The sequence below is a fragment of the Chiloscyllium plagiosum genome, unplaced genomic scaffold (genome assembly GCF_037043375.1).
Source record: "Chiloscyllium plagiosum isolate Xiang-an unplaced genomic scaffold, Cpla_swu_hap1 HiC_scaffold_9, whole genome shotgun sequence".
Taxonomy (NCBI): Eukaryota; Metazoa; Chordata; class Chondrichthyes; order Orectolobiformes; family Hemiscylliidae; genus Chiloscyllium; species Chiloscyllium plagiosum.
The window spans coordinates 32,685,318-32,706,099 of NW_028270147.1; the positions used below are offsets into that span (position 1 = coordinate 32,685,318).

Below are 20,782 nucleotides of genomic sequence, written 5' to 3' on the forward strand. Positions count from 1 at the left end.
ACTCTCTCTAACGCAGTACCATAGTCAAGGACTATCAATGTCTAAATAACGGGTGACTTGGTGACTGGATACAAGCCTCTGGAGTTATTTCAGGCATTGAATATTGACAGTCCATTTTTACTGTGATTGTAACAATGGCACCCATAGAGATGTACCGCACGGAAACAGACCCTTTGGTCCAACCCGTCCATGCCGACCAGATATCCCAACCCAATCTAGTCCCAACTGCCAGCATCTGGCCCATATCCCTCCAAACCCTTCCTATTCAGATACCCATCCAAATGCCTTTTAAATGTTGCAATTGTACCAGCCTCCACCACTTTCGCTGGCTCATTCCATACACGCACCACCCTCTGCGTGAAAATGTTGCCCCGTAGGTCTCTTTTGTATCTTTCCCCTCTCACCCTAAACCTATATCCTCTAGTTCTGGACTCCCCGACCCCAGGGAAAAAACTTTGCCTGTTTATTCTACCCAAGCCCCTCATAATTTTGTAAACCTCTATAAGGTCACCCCTCAGCCTCTGACGCTCCAGGGAAAACAGCCCCAGCCTGTTCAGCCTCTCGCTATAGCTCAAACCTCCTAAGTTTCACAATTTCATGTTAATCAACCACCTGTTCAATCAAGCAAAGACACCTAGAGATGTAGATGCATAGTTCCGTGAAAGTGCCATAGAGCCATGGAGACCTACAACGGAGACAGACCCTTTGGCCCAAGCTCATCCATGCCGATCAAAATGTCCATCCAGGCTAACCCTATTTCCCTGTACATGGCCCATATCCCTCTATACTCTTTCTATCGATGTATTTGTCAAAATGTCTTTTAAATGTTGTTAATGTACCCTTCTGCTGGGAGCTCATTCCCTATGTGTTCCACCCTCTGTGTAAAAAACAAAAAAATTACTCCTCAGGTTCCCTTTAATCTTTTTTCTCCTCTACCCTTGAACTGATGCTCTCGAGTCTTTGATTCCTTAACCCTCGGAAAAAGACTGAGTGCATTCACCCTTTCCATGCCCCTTATAATCTTATAATCTATGAGATCCCACCTCAGTCTCCTATGCTCTAAAGAAAAAAGTCCTAGCTTGTCCAATCTCTCCCTATAGCTTAGACCATTGGGTCCTGGCAATACCATTGTAAATTTCTTCAGCGCTCTTTCCAGTTTAATAGCATCCTTCCTATAGCAAGGTGACCAAAACTGTACACAATACTCCCAAGTGCGGCCTCACCAACATCCTGTACAACTGCCACATAGCTTCTCAACTTCTATACTCAGAGTCATGATGATGAAGGCCGGTGTGACAAAAAGCCTTCTTCACTGCCCTGTCTACCTATGACTCCACTTTCAGAGGACCATGCAAGTGAACTCCAAGGTCCCTCTGTTCCACTACACCCCTTAAAGCCTTACCGTTCACCATGAAACTCCTACATTAATTTGATTTTCCAAATGCAAAACCTCACATGTATCACCAGAACAGCCTTTGTTATCCGAACATCAATTATCCAAATTTCAGATTATCCAAACAAGATCTCAAGGTTCCATAAATTTTTTTATTAAATTTAAATAAACGTACAGCGGGAGCAGGAACAGGGCCGCCACGGGAACCTTGATCAATTATCCAAACAAAATACTCCCCACCTGCCTCGTTCAGATTATCACGGTTTTTCTGTATATATTAACCTCCATTTGCTAATTCTCGGCCCACTTCCTCAGTTGATCAAGGTTCTGCTGCAATTTCTCTTAATGTTCCTCATTTTCCACGATACTGCCTATTTTAGTGTCATCTGCAAACTTACTAATCACTCCTTGTACATTCTCCTCCAAATCATTAATACAGATAACAAACAACAATGGGCCTGGCACTGACCTCTGAGGCACTCCATTAGACACAGGTCTCCAGTCAAACAAGCATCCTTTCACAATTACCCTCTGCTTCCTACCATTAAGCCAATTGTGTATCCAATTTGGCAGCTTCCCCTGGATTCCATGTGATCTAAACTTCCTGAGTAGCCTACCTTGTGGAACTTAATCAAAGGTAGATTAGATTAGATTATTAGATTACAGTGTGGAAACCGGCCCTTCGGCTCAACAAGTCCACACTGACCCTCCAAAGTGTAACCCACTCAGTGCCATTTCCCTCTGGCTAATGCACCTAACATTATGAGAAATTTAGCATGGCCTGCACATCTTTGGACTTACTGAAATCTACATAGACTACATCTACCACCCTGCCTTTGTCTATATTCCTGGTCACTTCATTAAAGAACTCTGACAAACTTGGGAGGTATGATCTCTACACACAAAGCCATGCTGATCATTCCTAATTAAACCCTGTCTTTCCAAATACACGTATATCTTATCTATCAAAATCTTGTCAAGTAATTTACCTACCACTTAGGCTTACTGGTCTATAGTTCCCAGGTTTTTCTTTGCAGCCCTTCTTGAATAAGGGCACAAATTCACTACCCTCTAGTCTTTTGGGAGCTGACCAGTGGTTAATGATGATGCAAAACAATCAGCCAGGGTCTCCACAACTTCTTCTATAGCCTCTTGCAGTGTTAGCATGGACAGCAGGGAAACAGACTCTTCGGTCCACCTTGTCAATGCCGATAGAGTCTTGGATATATCTGGTCAGGACCAGGAGATTTACCCACTTCACACATTCTAATACATCCATAACTTCCTCTACTGTGATTATGGACTGTCCCCAAGATATGACCACTAACTTCCTCAAGTTCCCAAGTCTTCATGTCTTTTTCCACTGTAAACACAGAAGAAATATTAATTGAGGATCTCGCCCATCTCCTGTGGTTCTATACATACATGTCCACTTTGGTCCTTGTGGCATCCTATTCTCTCTAGTTATTCTTTTTCCTTTAATATACTTAAAGAACCTCTTTGGATTTACCATAATCTTCTCAGCCAAGGCTATCTCATGCCCTCTTTTTGCCCTCGTGATTTCCTTCAACAGTAGATTCCTGTATCCCCTATATATCTCCAGGGATTCCCTTGATCCCAGGAGCCTATACATGAACCATACCTCCTTTTTTTCTGGTCAAAGCCAAGATATCTGTTGTCATCCAGTGTTCACTATGCTTATCAACTTTGCCTTTCACCCTTACAGGAATATATAGACCTTGAACTCTAGCTATCTCACTTTTAAAGGCCTCCCATTTGCCAGTGGTCCCTTTGCCTACAAACAAGATACTCTAGTCAACCCCTGCAAGCTCCTGTCTAATTCCAACAAAATTCACCTTGACCCAATTTAGAACTTGAACTTTTGGACCAGTTTTGTCCCTCTCCATAACTATTTTAAAATTAATAGACCTATGGTCACTGGTCCCAAAGTGCTTCCCCACTGTCACCTCAATCAGCTGTCCTGCCCTATTTCCCAGAAGTAGGTCAGGTTTTGCCTTTTCCTGAGTAGGACCCTGTATATACTGCTCGAGGAAACGTTCCTGAATGCACTTAACAAATTCAACCCCACCTAAAACCTTTAATGCTCTGGCAGTCCCAGTCTGTGAGGAAAATTAAAATCCCTGACTATGACAGCCCTATTGCTCCTGAATGTCTCCCCAGTCTCCCTGCATATTTGTTCCTCTAAACTGAAAGTGAAGTCACAGATAGACAGGGTAGTGAAGAAGACATTTGAACACTTGCCTTCATTGGTTAAAATATTGAATTTAGGAGTTGGGATATTATATTGTGGCCATACAGGACATTGTTGAGGCTGCTTTTAGAATACTGCATTCAATTCTGGTTGAACTTCCATAGGAAGGATGTTATTAAACTTGAGAGGGTGCAGAAAGGTTTTACAAGGATGCTGTTGGGACTGGAGGGTGTGACGAAGCTGTTCCTGTAACAAGGTTAGGTTGTCCTTGGTTTTTCTCTTCAGGAGGTTGGGAAAAAACAGGTTCTGAAAAGTCTGAGTTTGGATGGGTTTTAGGGCCAATTTCTTTCAGCTAACAGATACTGCCTCAGGCAGAGGGCATTCAAGCTTTTTAAAAAAAACTTGTACAATGAAAGGGGTGTGGCCAGTTCTCCCAGCACAGCTTTTCACTGGTTTGGTTTTTTTAAGCAGTAGTTGTTGGAAACTCTGGAATTCAGAAGCAAGCTCAGGTTGATTCTCCCTCTGACTCCTATCCTGTCAGAATTGGGTTTTGTGCCAAGTGTTAGTTATGGGTATTGTTGCAAGTATTTTTAGATCAGTGTCATTAAGTGGGATGATCTGTTGGGTTTTTGGATAGGATAAATTACTCGATATGCTGTTTTCTGTTCTTCGTGTTTCATTCGGTAAGCTTGTAAATAAATTCTGTTTTGTTTAAAACTAAGTGATTTGACTAGCTGATTCTCCCCTGGAATACCCACTTTACACCTGCTGAAAACAACTAGCAAAGTAGGAGTCTGGGCTACTTTGTTGAAAGGTTTTGAGGGGTCTGGCCTGATCAAAAAACAAGGGTTTGAGTTATAGGGAGAGGCTGAATAGGCCAGACCTTTTTCATTGGAGCTGAGGGGTGACCTCATAGAGGCTTTTAAAATCATGAGGGTGAATAGCCAAGGTCCTTTTTTCTAGGGTGAGGGAGTCCATAACTGGAGGGTGTAGGTTTAAGGTGAGGGGGAAAGATTCAAAAAGGATCTGAGAGGTAACTTTCTCACACAGAGGGTGATGCGTGTATGGAACAAGTGTAAGTGATGGAGGTAGGTACAATTAAAAGACATTTGGAAGGATATATGAATAGAGCAACTTTAGAGGGATATGGATCAAATACTGGGAAATGGGAATAGGTTAGATTGGAATGTCTAGTCGGCATGGACAGGTTGGACAAAAGGGTCTGTTTCTGGGATGTATGGCACTATCTGGTGTCATATGATATCATTTTATGTTGTGGACCATTCTCTTTTGTGTGAAGCAAACAAATGTAACCACATACTACCTTTCTCTAATGTCCTAAGGCAACTGGGAGCCAAACCCATCAATCAGGTTGACTTGGTGATCGATTATATATTGATCATTAAAATGTTATGAGCAGGTCACAATCGAAAAGGTTGATGGAGTACTGGTGTTTATAGTTGGACAATTAGGAAGGAGAAAGTAGAAGTTATGCTTCAGTGATACAGTGCCTTTGTTAGACTACACCTGGGGTAATGTGAACGGTTCTGGATATCACACCTCAAATAATATTTTGGCCTTGGTGGGTGTGACGTCTGCTTTTATCACAATGATATCTGGACTCCGAAAGTTAAATAATGAGGCAACATTGCACAAATTAATGGGATATTTCCTAGAATTTTGAACATAGAAGTGGTCTCATTAAAGTTTTCAAGCTGTCATACAGAGCAATTGCATAGGTTGGGACAAACAATTTCTGGTGGGTTTTCAAGTCTTGGACAAGAGACATATGCCTAACTCTTTTTAGACTTTCAGGCGTGAAATTAGGAACCACTTCTACATGCAAAGGGATGAGAGAAGTTTTAAATTATTTTCTACAAACATTTTTCTGCTTGATTGATAGTTAATTCTGTCAGTATCACGTATAAAATTATGTAAAGGGTTAACAGGTTGGTATAAAAAGTCAAGTCACAGAACAACCATGGTCTTATTGAATGGCAGATAGGAACAGCAGTATGCAATTTAGCCCTATGTTTCTGATTTAGCTTTTCCCTATAACCCTGCAAATTTGTTATTTTCGTATTCATGTTCAATTGCCTTTTGAAGGTTCTTGTTGTGTCTGATTTCACCACTATTTTGAGGTATTCCAGATCACAGATACTCTGAAGAAAATTATTCCTATTGCCCTGCCTAATTCTTTTGCCAAAGTATTTTAGCTCTGAGCTCTGGATATCTGCTTACTCATCTTTCTGCATTCTTAGTACAAGCACACCCAAGAATCTTTGAAAATTAACATTTACTAGTTTCACACCTTTTAAACAAGTTCTGCTTGTCTAATATTACAACAAAAGTGAATAATTTCAATCTTCACTGCATCTGCTATCTTGTTGCCTGGTCACTTTACCTACCTATATCTCTTTGCAGCCTTTTTGTGTCCTACCCACAGTTTACCTTGCCACCTTAATCAACAAATATAGATACATTACAGTTCACTGAAGTCATTAGTATAGATTGTAAATGGCTGTGGCCTCAGGTAGAGCAAATCAGGGCAGGTCTTGTACAATTAATGGCAAGGTCCTGGGAAGTGTTGCCAAACAAAGAGACTTTGGAGTGCAGGTTCATAATTCCTTGAAAGTAGAGTCTCGAGCAGACAGGACAGTGAAGGTGATTGGTGCGTTTGCCTTTATTGAATTGAATTGAATTGAATTGAATTTATTGTCACGTGTACTGAGGCACAGTGAAAAGCTTTGTCTTGTGAGCAATATAGGTCGATCACATAGTTAGGTAGCATAGATAGTAAATAATAGGTAAACAGCGGTAAAAACAATAACACAGGTACAGATGAATGTTAATATGAGTCCATTTAGTATTCTAACAACAGTAGGGTAGAAACTGTTGCGAAACCGGCTGGTGCGTGTGTTCAGGCTTCTGTACCTTTTCCCTGATGGTAGAGGTTGTAGAAAAACATTGCCATGGTGGAATGGATCTTTAAGAATGCTGGCGGCCTTTCCTTGACCATAGGCATGTATTATTGGTCAGTACACTGAGGGTAGGCGTTGGGAGGTCATGTTGTGGCTGTACAGGACATTGGTTAAGCCACTTCTGGAATACTGTGCTCTCCTTGCTATTGGAAAATTGTTGTTAAACTTGAAAAGGTTCAGAAAAGATTTACAATGATGTTGGAGGATTTGAGCTATAGGGAGAGGCTTATTAGGCTGGGGTAGGTTTCCCTCGAGCGTCGGAAGCTGAGGAGTGACCTGTAGAGGTTTATAAAATCCAGGGTACAGGAGTCCAAAACTAGAGGGCATAGGTTTAAGGTGAGAGGGGAAAGATTTAAAAGGGACCTAAGGGGCAACTTTTTCATGCAGAGGGTGGTGCATTTATGGAATAAACTGCCGGAGGAAGTGGTGGAGGCTGGTACAATTACAACATTTAAAAGGCACCTGGATGCGTACATGAATAATTAGAGGAATATGGGCCAAATACTGGCAAATAGGACAAGATTAAATTAGGGTATCTGGACACGTTGGAATGAAGGGTCTGTTCCCATGATTTCCTAATTACTCTGTCAAAATCCATCATTCTTCTGAATATTACTACCTTGTCTCCACTTGTTGTTCTGTTTTGCTATGACAACACTTCCAGTTTTTCCAATCTGTCCATACCAGTAAACTCTTTCAAATTTGACATCATCATGGCAACCTTCTCTGTAGCCTCACTAGAGCCTTGACAGCCCTCTTTAAGATGTGGTGCCCAACGTTTCTCCTCCTATGTACCATCAGACCAAGGGGAAAGAGCAGGCAAAATACAATTAATTGGATAGCTCTACCAAAAAATTGGCAGAGGCATAAATGACAACATGATGTCCTTCTATTTCATATCGTTCTATGACTTCATATCCATTGAGACCAGAACGGTAACCTTTCAAGGTTTAGCATGACTTGCTTGTTTTGAATTCAATGCCTTTTAGAGCCAAGTATCACATGCACTTCCTGAACTGCCTTAACTTGCCTTGGCACTTTGAAGAATTAGTTAATATGGACCCACCCCAGGTTTCTTTGTTCATTCACTGCCCTCGAAAATGTGCTGATTTCTGTAACTCCATTGTTTCTCTCCCAAAGTGCATCACTGAACATTTACCTGCCCTAAGTTGCCTCCGCCTATCTCAGCAGACTATCAATGCATTCTGGAATTCAGCTAGTATCCTGCTTTCAGTTTTCTGCATTAGAGTTCTGTATCCTATTTTGCAAGAAATGCAATTGTCCTAAGATCCACTCTTGTAAAATTCCACTGCATCCATCTCTCCGATGAGACAAACGTATTTTTGCCATTCCTGTCTCATATACTTCAGCCGATTATGTAACCAAGTTACCATTGCCCCTTTAACACAATTTGCTTTTATTTTTTGAAGAGGTTTGTTGGGTATTACTTTCTCAAAATTTTTTGAGCATATATGTATATATACATATATATTGTATAATATATAGGTAGCTACCTTCTTCAATTCTCTTGTTGTTTCAACATAAAACTCAAGAATACATGGGTCTTCTGTCATTAGTGAAATAAATACTTGCTCACAACACAATGGAGCACATTGTTTACAGGATAATGTAACATTTCATTTTCACACTTGAGACTAGTGACAAAGTTTGATTCATCTTGATTATCACCATCTGCTCCACAAGTGATTGGTGAGAAAATACTCTGACTTCTTTATATTTTACAAATAATTCCCATCTGCATGTTGCAATGTGGGTTTCTCCTCAGCACAAACAATATGTTTGTTGTAAAAACAAATGATTATTTACACAAAGCAGAGGAGGGATTAATTGAAATTAATTGTTTGAACAAGGTACTAACTAGACTCTGAAAGCGGGTTTGGAGATCATGCATGGATGAAAACTGTTGCCTGCAACTCTTGTGGCATATGGAAACTTCAGGATGTATTATACATTGTGGGAGACTATATGTGTAGAAAACGTTTCCAGCTGCTTCAGGTCGAGCTCAGGTTTTCCAGCTTTGAGGGGCAACCGGAATCATGTGCAAAGCAACTGGGAACCGGAGTGTTTCGTGGATTCTGCAGTCCAGGAGGTGACCACACTACAGGCTATGTGTTCTGGACAGTAGATTGCTGGCCATCCGGATGAATAGGAATGGCAGCTGTCCTTGTGTATATGCCACCTTCAAGCCAATACTCTGTACTGGAGATTGCTGGAGGTGATGATACATTGAGTTAGAACCACAGCACTAATGGGTAAGCTAGTGCACAGGAGGGAATGACTTGGAATGTTGCAACCACAGAGTCTGAACAAAGTATATCATGGTGAGGGTGCATGATATTCTGCACGGTGAATGGAATGAGTTAAAAATTGAGGTGCATGACACGACCATTGCCATTGAGGCTCTTCAGTTAAACTTTTAGGATTTAGGAAGGAAATTAAAAACTAGGACCTTTTAAAGATGGTAAACTCAGGTGTTCCCTGCATTCAGTGCTAGGACTTTTGCTTTATTGTTAAGTATGTAAATAAGTTAGATACTGGTCAATAGAGCAAAATTTGACAATTCCAACTTGGAGGTGTGACTGCAACAGGACATAGGTAGCTGAGCAAAACAGGCAGGCAGAAATTGGAGCAGTACAGTGGTTCAGTTAGCACTGCTGCCTCATAGCATCATAGGTCCAGGTTCAATTCCAGCCTTGTACGACTGTCTGTGTGGAGTTTGCATGTTCTCCCCATATCTGATTTTGCCCATAGTGTCCAAGGATGTGCAAGTTGGGTAGTTTAGTCGTTGTAAATGCAGGGTTATGGGGATACAGTAATGTGACTGGTCTGGATGGGATGCTCTTCAGTGGGTTGTGCCGACTCGATGGGCCATATGGCCTGCTTCCGCACTGTAGGAATTCTATGATTCTAAGTGGCCAATGGAATTTATCGCAAAGAAATTTGAGGTGATACATTTTGATAGAAGGTATAGGGAGATGCAGTATAGACATAATGGAACAGCTCTAAAGAGTATGCAAAGACTGAGGAACCTGGAAGTTAAGGTGCATACCTCTTCAAAGGTGACAGGATATGTTGAGAGCGCATTTAGCCAAGCCTGTGGGAGCTTGGGTCTTATTAACAGAGATACCAAATTAAAAACAGGCAAATTATTTTTAAATGTTTATAAATCTCCGCTTTGACTACGCATACTGCTTCCAGTTTTGATCATCACCAAGTAGGGAGAATGTGAAGGCTCTTGAAAGGGCACAGAGAAATTTTACCAGAATAGTTTCTGGCATGGGATTTTTAACTACAAGGTTAGGACAACCCCAGCTTAGGACAAGCTGGGGTTGTTCCCCATTGGTCAAAGGAGGTTGCGGGGAGATTTCATAGAGGTGAGCTTGATTATGACCATTTGAGACACGGTAAACAATAAGAAAAAGCTGTCCCCATTAGCTAATAGTACAGGACAGGGGGTTGGGGGGTGGTAGGGGCATGGATATTTTTTTCAGACAAGAGAAGCGGAGGGGGTATGAAAGGATTTTATTTAATGCAGTGAGTGGTACTACCTTGGAATTCAACCTTGTGAGGGTTGTGGATATGGAGGTGATCAATCAGATCAGATATGATCTTATTGAATAATGGAACTGTCTAGAGGGACTAAATAGCCCACTGCTGCTTTTAATTCAGGAACACATGTACAACATGGTGGGATTTGAGGGGATGCAAAATATTTTTGAGGATCACACAGAGGGTGGTACGTGTATAGAATGAGCTGCCAAAGAAAGTGGTGGAGGCTGGTACAATTGTAACATTTAAGAGGCATCTGGATGGGTACATGAATAGAAAGGGTTTGGAGGGATATGGGCCGGGTGCTGGAGGTGGGACTAGATTGGATTGGGATATTTGGTCGGCATGGACGAATTGGACTGAAGGGTCTGCTTCCATGCTGTACATCTCTATGATTCTATGATAGTGGAACATTGGGTTATATTTATAGGGAACCATTGGGTTATATTTATAGGAAACAATGAGCAGGTTGGGTCTCCTTTCTTTTTAATTAAGAACATTTGAGGAGAAACCTAAAAAAGTCTTTAAAGTTAAGAGGTTTCATTGGAGTTGACACAAAGCGTGAATTTTCCCCATGACAAAGAAACAATTCCAAAAATTGATTTTGGAATCCAAACTCCTTCCATTGGAAAAGTGAAAGTCAATATTACACATCACCACAGGAAATGATGTCTCTGACCCAAGGAAACCTAAACACACAAATAAAGGTCGGGCCATACCACCAGTGCTTCATCCAGAGGCTCACTGATGTTACCTAGTATGGTGAAGAAACGTCAGAAACCGAACCTTACAGCTCAGCGAGCAAACCTACATCCAGAACCTCAACACGAGCTACAAATCTTCTCAAAACTCACTAATCAATTATTTTAAAGTCAGGATCAACCTCTGCCTTCTTCCAGTAGACCTTCGGGCAGTGCTTGGAGTTCTTGGCTGAGAGCCTGGAAAATTGGCTGGATCAAAGACAAATTTACTGGAACATTCTGCACATGTTCGTTATTGAGAAAAATCTGATGAATATTATGTTGGATAGAGTTATAGAAAGTAGTGGAGTGAATTGCTCATCGCAACCTTGCCACAACACAGTGTTTGTTTTTGTAGAAACAGAAAACGTGTGAGAACTGTATCTCTGTTCAAGTTATGAACTTACTTTCACCCTATCCTGCATCATTGCTATAGAACCACTGCCCACTCAGTGTGCCTATGACATTAATGTAAGGTTTGCCAATGTCACTTTGCTGCAACTATAATTTACACTGACTATGTTTCCAGTACTTCCATACCCTCCCCTCCACCTCTTTGGTAAGAGTAGGGGATTCATTGGGGTGTTACTTTGCACAAAGATGGTTAAATGCTGAAAACTGTATCCTTTGTATGTTAATGAAGGTAGTTTGACAGTACTCTCATCTGGATTTGCAGCTGTGCTACTCAATCACCTAAATGGATAAAAAGGAAACTGTAAAATAATTGTATTATTTTAAATAAATTGTACATGAGGGAAAACAAAACTCTTTACTTTTAACTTTGTCTCCTCTTCCATAGGTGTTCCTTTCCCCAAGAATTTTATGCAACTCTGTAAGAAGATTCTCACGAGACTTTTCCGAGTCTTTGTTCATGTTTACATCCACCACTTTGATCGGATTACTGCCATGGGAGCAGAAGCCCACGTCAATACCTGCTACAAGCATTTTTACTACTTTGTGACAGAGTTTGACTTGACTGATGAGCGGGAGTTGGAGCCTCTGGTATGTATGTTTTGATTGTATGTGCTTCTGAGTCATACCGTGACTTCATGTTTCTGTTGGCTTTATTTTGATGAAATAATCTTGCATTTTGCTAATTGTGACGTAGAAATGTTCAGCTGCCGTTAGTGATGGATGTTTATGGATATAGAATATAAGACCCATTTGGCATCATGGGCCTTGCCACCATTCCTGAAGAAGGGCTCATGCCCGAAATGTCGATTGTCCTGTTCTTTGGATGCTGCCTGACCTGCTGCGCTTTTCCAGCAACACATTTTCAGCTCTTGCCATCAATCAATACGTTTATGGCTGACATGTTTGTGTTTTTGAATTTCACATTCTTATCTATCTCCAATGATCTTTGATTCCACTGACTAAGAAAACATTTATCCACCTCTGTCTCAGAAATGTTTAATGACCCAAGTTCACCACCTTCTGAGGAAGAGTTCTGAGGACACCCAGAACTCAGAGATAAAGAAATTCCTCTTGGCTCTGTTTTGAAAGGGTGACCTCTGATTTTAAAATAGAGACCCAAGGTAGGGAATGGCTCACAATTAGAAACATTCCTCCACATATACCTTGTCAAGACCATTCAGGATCTTGTACTCTTCAATCAAGTCACCCCTCATTTTCCTAAACGCCAATCAAGGCCAGCCAGTCCAACCTATCCTTAAGACAATCCATTCATTCTGGGTCTCAATCTAGTAATCTTGCTCTGAAGTGCCTTTGATGTATTTACATGTTTTCTTAAATAAGGAGACCACATTGCACTCAAAATACTGTGCACACTATTTGATATGTAGTCTTACTAAAGCTGTATATAACTGAAGTATAATATCCTTCCTTTTATGTCCTTTCATAACAAAGGATAGCATCTTATTAGCCTTGAGCCTCCTTGATTTATGTGCTGAAACTGCATGCTAAATTCCTGAGACTCATGCACTAGAACACCCAAGTACCTCTATATCTCAGATTTCATTCTCCATTCAAGTGATACACTTGTTAAACGTTTTCCTGCTAAAGTGAACAACTTCATATTTTCCCACAATATACACCATCTACCAGAGTTTTGCTCAATAGCTCTACTAGTCTAGATCCTTCTCAAACCCCCTCATATCTTCACCACAACATATTTTCCTATCAATTTTAGCAAATTCAGTTACCAAGCCGTCACTTCCCTCATTATAAATCATATAAATTTGATGCCCCAGTAATAACCTGTGTGGAACTGCATTCATCAAAGACCCAGTTACGTGTGCTCTATTTTCTGCTGAACATCTAAATCTTCTGTCCATGCTAATACATTATCCCTAACGCTATGAAGTTTATTTTGTGCTCTATGTATTGTTGTGGCAAATTCCTTTGGAAATCTAAGTACAGGTCATCTACTGACCCCCATTTATCCACAGAAAGTTATTTCTTCAAAGTAAACAAAATTAGTTAAACATTATTTTTTTTTCACAACACTATACTCATTCTTCCCAATTATCTGGAGTTTTTCTAAGTGTGGCCCTATAATCTCTTTAATAATTGATTCCAACACCTTTTCTATGACGGACATCAAACTCAGTGGTCTATTGTCACCTCTCTTTCTGACCCTACGAGAGCCTTTCTGCACCCGGGGATTTGTCTGCTCTAAACTCCATTACTTTGCTCATTACTGCTTACCTGCTGATTGTAATTTCACTAAATTGCTTTCTCTCTTTCCAATGGCAACATTTAGAAGGCATTTGGATGGGTATATAAATAGGAAGGGTTTGGAGGGAAATGGGCCGGGTGCTGGCAGGTGGGACTAGATTGGGTTGGGATATCTGGACGAGTTGGACCGAAGGGTCTATTTCTGTGCTGTACATCTCTGACTCTATGACTTTTTAATTTACAGTTGTTACTGGAATGTTTTTTGTATCCTCTGCAATGAAGACAATGCAAAATATTTGTTCTGCCTTTTATTACTTACTATTAACTCCCCATTCCGACTCACTAGAAGTCCAACTTTCTCTTTTCCTTTTGAATACCTGTAGAACTCTTGCCATCCATTCTTACATTTGTAGCTAGCTTTCTCTCATATTGTTTTTATTAGCCTGATTTAACCTCTACCATTCTTTATATTCTGATCAATTATCTGACCTGCCATTTACCTTTTCTGCAATTGCCTGCTATTTCCCTAACTTTAGTTAATCATGAATGGTGGGTCCTCCTGTGAAACCTTCCTTTTAAAGTAGGTACATATTTATTTAGAGGATTCTGAATGCCTGCCATTGCATCTTTGTTGATCTATCCCTTAGTCAAGTATGCTAGTTCATATTTTGGTTTTCATGCCCACATAGTCACCCTTGCTTTAGTTTAAAATACTCTTGAAAGACACAATCATCTCCCTTTCGGACTAGATATAAAATTCAATCAAATTATGGTTACTGCTACTGAGGGGTATCTTTACTGTGAGGTCTTGAATTAGTCCTGTCACAGTACACAATGCAGTACCACGTCCAATATAACATGATCTCTGGTTGGTTCAAGAATGTGCCACTTGAAGAAATTATCTTGAAGCCATTCTATAAATTCATCATAGCCACTGCAGCCAACCTGTTTGTTCCAGTCTATGTGCAGATTATTACCATTTCTTTATCATATCCGTTCTGTATTTCTTCTTGTATTCTTTGTCATAAACTATCTGTTACTGTTAGGAGGCTAATAGATCACTCCCAGTAGTGACTTCTTTCCCCTATACCTCATCTCCACTCAAACTGTTTGTACATCCTGATCTTCTGAACCAAGGTTATCTCTAATTATTACACCAATGCCATCCTTCATGAGAAGTGCTACCCCATTCACCTATTCTTGTTGAATGTTGCGTACTCCTCAATATTGTGGACCCATTTTTGTCATCCTGCAACCACATTGCTGCAATAGTAATATATTTACATTTTCAGTCTCAAGTGGGAACTCCTACCTTCCAGAAAATCCTGTGTTGTGTGTTTGCACAAAACTAATAAAGGTTTAGTTGTGGGGCTGCCCAGTCAGAGCAGCTATGTAAATTAATTAGCAGCACTTTATCCAATTATATGGTTATATCATGTCACAGTATAAAGTGTGTTCTAACAAAGCACCACAAGAATTCCAATGCTTCACACTGTCTTGCTGGGCCAAATTGTCAACCCATTCCCTGGTGTACAATTTTAATACAATTGTTAACCTCTTTAAAACAAATTGATTTAATGCCACTAACACAACACAAGATGATCCTACATGAATTATTATGCAGTGCATTGTCAAAGGATGTTAATCCCATACCACTACTGCATTGGCTGCTGTCCATTCTGCATATTTACTATCATCAAGTGACTTCTGGAATAGTGTACTACAGTGGAATATCTTTAACAGCAGTAAAGATCAGGAAGGATGATTTCATCTGATCCAAATAACAGCCGATTTGTTTTGCCTTATATTATCTAATGTTTCAACAATCATAGGATCAATCTGGAATGCAGGACAACACCTTACTTCTTTTCTCAACTGCAAACCACCTGAACCCACCGGTAGGCCATCCTGTTTCAGGTTGGGACTTTGGTGTCAGGGTTGTCTGCAGTTTCCAGACAGATGGCCTGTTCACAAGTCGCCTGAAAAATACCAGTTGGTCTCCAGTGCTTGGCTTTTAAGTTGTTCTGACAAGCTCACCTTCAATTCTGCCCATTGAACCAGCCGGCAGAAACATGACTCTGAGATAAGTCACAGCGAGCAGGTGAGCCAACTGGGAAAAATTACATGCCAACCTTTTTTCATTCTCACCCCCCCCCCCCCCGCCCCATAACTAATCTGTCAGCAAAGTCCTGTCCTCCTCTTGCTGTCTCTTCCACCCTTGCCTCTAAAATGTGGAAGGAGTAAATAGATTGCTGTTCCACTGAGATTAAAATTACCCACTTTGTAGTTTTTCCTGATATGTTTTTTCTCCAGCTAGACATCTCCACCTGGTGCAACAAACCTCATGTTATCTCCTGAAACATTCTAAACGTGGGTATGTGGTACTGGTGCATCCAACAGATGTTTTATTTCAGCCGATTAATATATACAAATAATACTTCTCAAGCTATACGGTTACAAAGAGTAACATTCTTCTATTCATGTGTCATTTGGTCCATGTTAGGATGGAGTCTGAAAATTTTATACTCTCAGGTCACATGCTGTAAAACAGTGATGGTATCATGAGTATGTCTCTGAAATGTTGACATATTAGATGAGAGACATAACATAACATGTATCACATCCTTTCCTTTCTCTAACTCAGTGAAACCTCCTCAAAGATTTTTTTCATTCCCTAAACCTATTTACAACTTTCTGTAGCTTCTCTCTTGCCTGCTACCTTGTCCTATCTTAGTCCCAACATACTCTCCTTCTATCCTTTCGACCCTATTCCTACCAAACAGCCAAAAATCCAACTTCTCTTTCTGATACTGTAAACAAAAAATGCTGGAAATGATAGCGGATCAGACAGCGTCCATAGAGAGAGAGCAAGTTAACATTTTGACTCAAGTTGACTGTGAGGAAGAGTCATCTAGACTCAATATTAGCTTGCTCTCTCTCCATGGATGGTGCCTGACCCATTGTGTTTTCAGTACAGATTAGATTAGATTCCTTACAGTATGGAAACAGGCCCTTCGGTCCAACAAGTCCACACTGACCCTCAAAGAGTAACCCACCCAGAGCCATACCCTTATATTTACCCCTGACTTAATGCAGCTAACATTATGGGTAATTTAGCATGGCCAATTCACCTAACCTGCACTTCTTTGGACTGTGGGAGGAAACCGGAGCACCCGGAGGAAACTTACGCAGACATGGGAAGAATGTGCAAACTCCAAATAGACAGTCCGCCAGAGGTGGGAATCAAACCCGGGTCCCTGGTGCTGTGAGGCACCAGTGCTAACCACTGAGCCACCATGCTGCCCCAAATTCTCTACAGTATGGGAGGGAATACAGATTCCAGCATCTGCAGGAATTTGCTTCTTCCCTTTCTAATAACCTGTAACATAATATTGTTAATAGTTCCCTCAAATCCTGCATCTTTTCCTTCAAATCTACCAACGTTCTCCTCAAAGAACAATACTTGGTGACCTCCTACAGGTAGTTCATATGCTACCCATAACACTTCCTACCTGTATGATACGAACAACACAATCTGGTGCACGTTGGCCCATTTCTCCTGTGCACTAACCTGCCGTGGTCTCCATTTCTGTCTTAGGATTCTATCTTTCAGATAATAACCCTCATGAATATTCTCTGCCTCCTTTTCGGAGTACACATCCACATATATATCGTTTATCATCTTGTCTTTCTGTTGCAAGTCTCTTAGCTTTTCAGGACTAAACTCTTCTGTCTGACCCTCTGCCTGTTCAGGTTTTTCCTGCATCATTATGTCAAACTGGGTGTCTGCTAACTGAACGTCAACTCTTTCATCTTTCTCTTTAGTTTTTGCTTCGTGTTGTGACTTATGATAGTAGGATCTTGTTACTACACAGTCTGGGAAAATACCAAGATATTTTTCTTTTAACTCCTCAGTTTCTTGGTCTTCCTTGGGCTTCTCCACAAGGGGTGTCACTCCCACCTTGGACCCTGTTAAATCATTCCCAAGAACAAACTGAATTCCTGGATCTGACACTCTGTCAATCACTCCCACTATAACTTCCCCAGTCTTGAGTTGGCACTCCAACCTGGTCTTATTTAGGGGAATGCAAAATCTCTGTCCATCTATCCCGCAAATTACCACATTCTCAGGTAACAGATCAGAAAGAGTACAAATTTGCTGATCTCTTACTAATAGAGACTGGTTAGACCTTGTATCTCTCAAAATTATAACTTCTTTCCCTTCTCTCCTTGTTCTTTCTGAGTAAACTTTACCCACAGAAGTGAAGTCTTTATAGAGATCAGGCACTAACTCCATACCCAGCCCTTGTCTAGGCCGTGCACTCTCCTGCAGCTCCTCTGCTCTTCTTGGGGTTTCCTTTACTACATTCACTAATGCCACTGGCTTAGCTTCTTTTACCGCATATTTTCCCACAGTGCCTTTCTTTAACAACCAGCACAGTGACTTTGTGTGTCCCACTTTACCACAGTGGAAACACCTGAGGCTTTTCACCTCCTTCTCACCCTCTTGGGCTTCTTTTTTATCCTGTGGTAAACACCAGTGCTCTTTACTCTGTTTTGTAGTGTAGCATCTCCCCTCCTCCCAACTTCTATCCCTCACGGGATGAAATTCTGGCTGGATGCTTCTCTTATGCACCAGCATGTATTCATCTGCTAACTCTGTTGCCCTTTTCACTTCCTGAATTTTCTGTTCATCCATGTGAATTGTTACCATCTCTGGAAGTGAGTTTTTAAACTCTTCCAGCAGAATAATCTCTGTTAGAACCTCCTGGGTCTTATCTATCTTTAAGGCCTGCACCCATCAATTAAAATGAACTCAATGTAAGTCTGACCTGGTTCCTTCTTGTGTTTCTGAACCGCTGTCTATACGCTTCTGGTACCAATTCATAAGCTCTTAAAATAGCCTGTTTACCTCTTCATAATCTCTTGACTCCTCATCTGACAGTGCGGCAAATACCTCACCATCTCTGCCTACCAGTTTAGTCTGAACTAGCATTACTCATAAATCCTCAGACCATCCCAACTGCCTAGCCAATTTTTCAAATGAAATAAAGAAGGCTTTGACATCTTTCTCCTCAAATGTGGCAGAGTTTTGACATATTTGTATATATTACCGCTTTCTCTTTTAATCTCCATCATGTTGACTTTTCTGACTAAGTCACAACTTCTCAAGTTCAAATTCTCTCTTTTTGCTCAGCAAAGAACGTCCCCTCTCTCTTTTTCCTCTCTCTCTCTCTTTGTCTCTTTGTTTATCTTCTATTTCCTCAATTGTAATTTAGGTTTTTCTAATTCCACTGCACTTTTTTTTTAGATTAGATTACTTACAGTGTGGAAACAGGCCCTTCAGCCCAACAAGTCCACACTGACCCGCCGAAGCGCAACCCACCCATTTCCCTACATTTACCCCTTTACCTAACACTATGGGCAATTTAGCATGGCCAATTCACCTGACCTGCACATCTTTGGAAACTTGTCTGTTTCTCTGACATCTCTAAGTGTTTGAGTAATTCCCGTACAATTTCAGCTTTACTTTTGTCCTTGGTTAATCCCAAATGTAACCTTTTTGCTAATTCTAAGAGTATGGTAATTTCTTTTCCTTCTAAACTTGGAAAATTTGGGAATCATCTTCAAACCCCAGAACATCTTTAACAATTTTAAGAGCCATTTCTCTCACTTTTTTAATTTATCCAATCACAAGTAACTGAAATTAAACTAATTGTCTCACCTATGTTTTATTTAAAGATCTAGGATACTAACCAGTAAGTGTTTAATACTTGGCTTTTTTTCCCTACCTCAAATCTATTCATATCTGTCCAAATCTCAGGCTGGATCTGTCTAAACCTGCTCAAATCGCGAATCCGAGACCCAAACTGTTCAAATCCTGGCAACGAGCCCCCAAACAATAACAACACTGGGTAAACCCCTCTACTAGTTTAAACCTGACACAAAGAAGCTATAATCTATTAAATTTCGAGAGGCAAAGAACTATCCCAGAGGTCACTATTTAAAGTAAAAATTAACAATTTTATTCTTTAATTCCAACAGAGAATATTAAACAACAGCTTTTTACAACTCCTTTCTCTTGAACCTATCTTTTACCTCTCACTCTACAATACCAGTCTGATAAATTCCCTCTTAAATTTACAGCAAATCAGTTTCAAACCCAGTTGTCAACTTCGGATGTTGAACTTTATCTGTAGATTTCTCTAAGTTGGCTTCAGTCTTCTGCTGCAAAATTTCTTACGGACAGGTACCTTTCAAAGTGCTATTTTGCTGGCAGTTGTTGGTGCTTGGTAGCTCTTTGCTTCTCCCTAACTGTTCAAAACGTCTGGTTTTATACCCCAAAACATCAGATCATTCCATTGGTTTGATGTCATCAAAACATTAAATTCAAATTCGTTTGGAGTTTGGTATCTGAGGCATATTTAAACTGGCTGAATTTGAATTTGATTTTGTACCAAGGCAACACAGCACCAGCTATTTGTGTCATCAAATGTTACATTTTTAAATTGTTCAGCACACTCTGTGCTTTCAGTCCTTGCCAGTTTCCTCTCTCTCTTAAAGGTATAGTATTCCTACACTTATATAACAAGATAATTTTAGATATGCCAAGAAATGTGATTTGGTTTAAGTAAGAAAAATAATTAAAGGCTGACTTCGAAGTTGTTATTCAAGCTACCAGCGCCCTTAAACTAGGTGATATTAAAAAAAGTTGACATAAAGAAAGGCCAATGGAAGAGTTCCAGGAAAAACTTTGTAAGTATGAAAATATTGTGGTACAACAATAGTTCTAATTGCAAAAGCTGTAATTTATTACCAGTAAATTGAACTGGAACAGGGGAGGGTGGTATTGACATGGTTATGAATTAATATATAGTAGTACTGCAGGTGTTGGCCTTCTTTCTGAATCCATGTTTTGTTATGTATTTTATTTATAATGTGCAGCATAAATACTGCAATACTATCTATGTTTAGACACTCAAAGTTTATTACTGAATGTGGCTCTCCTATCACCACTGAATTATGCCATTCTTGGGTGTTCTTCAGGTTTGTCTTCATTTATTGAAAGTCCCTTCAGTAGTAATAGCATTATTAAATTTGCTTTGCTGGGGCCAGTGGAAAAGTTTGATTTTGAGTCAATGACTATGGCCCAGACATATGGCCCAATGGTGCAAGTTGAACCATCTAGTAATTAGTAATAAAATCTATTGCCATCATTTAACAGTAGCTTGTTTTGAACTCAAAAATG

General features: G+C 40.3%; 1 protein-coding gene across 2 annotated transcripts in view; it reads left to right on the forward strand.

Annotated features, from left to right (window-relative positions):
• LOC122554250 (MOB kinase activator 3B-like) overlaps positions 1-20,782 on the forward strand; it is a 57,982-nt gene that overhangs the window by 30,733 nt on the left and 6,467 nt on the right. For both annotated transcript variants that reach the window (XM_043698980.2, XM_087990525.1), the window contains exon 3: positions 11,696-11,898. In XM_043698980.2, the coding sequence (XP_043554915.1) occupies positions 11,696-11,898 (203 nt within the window). The remainder of the gene's footprint in view (positions 1-11,695; positions 11,899-20,782) is intronic.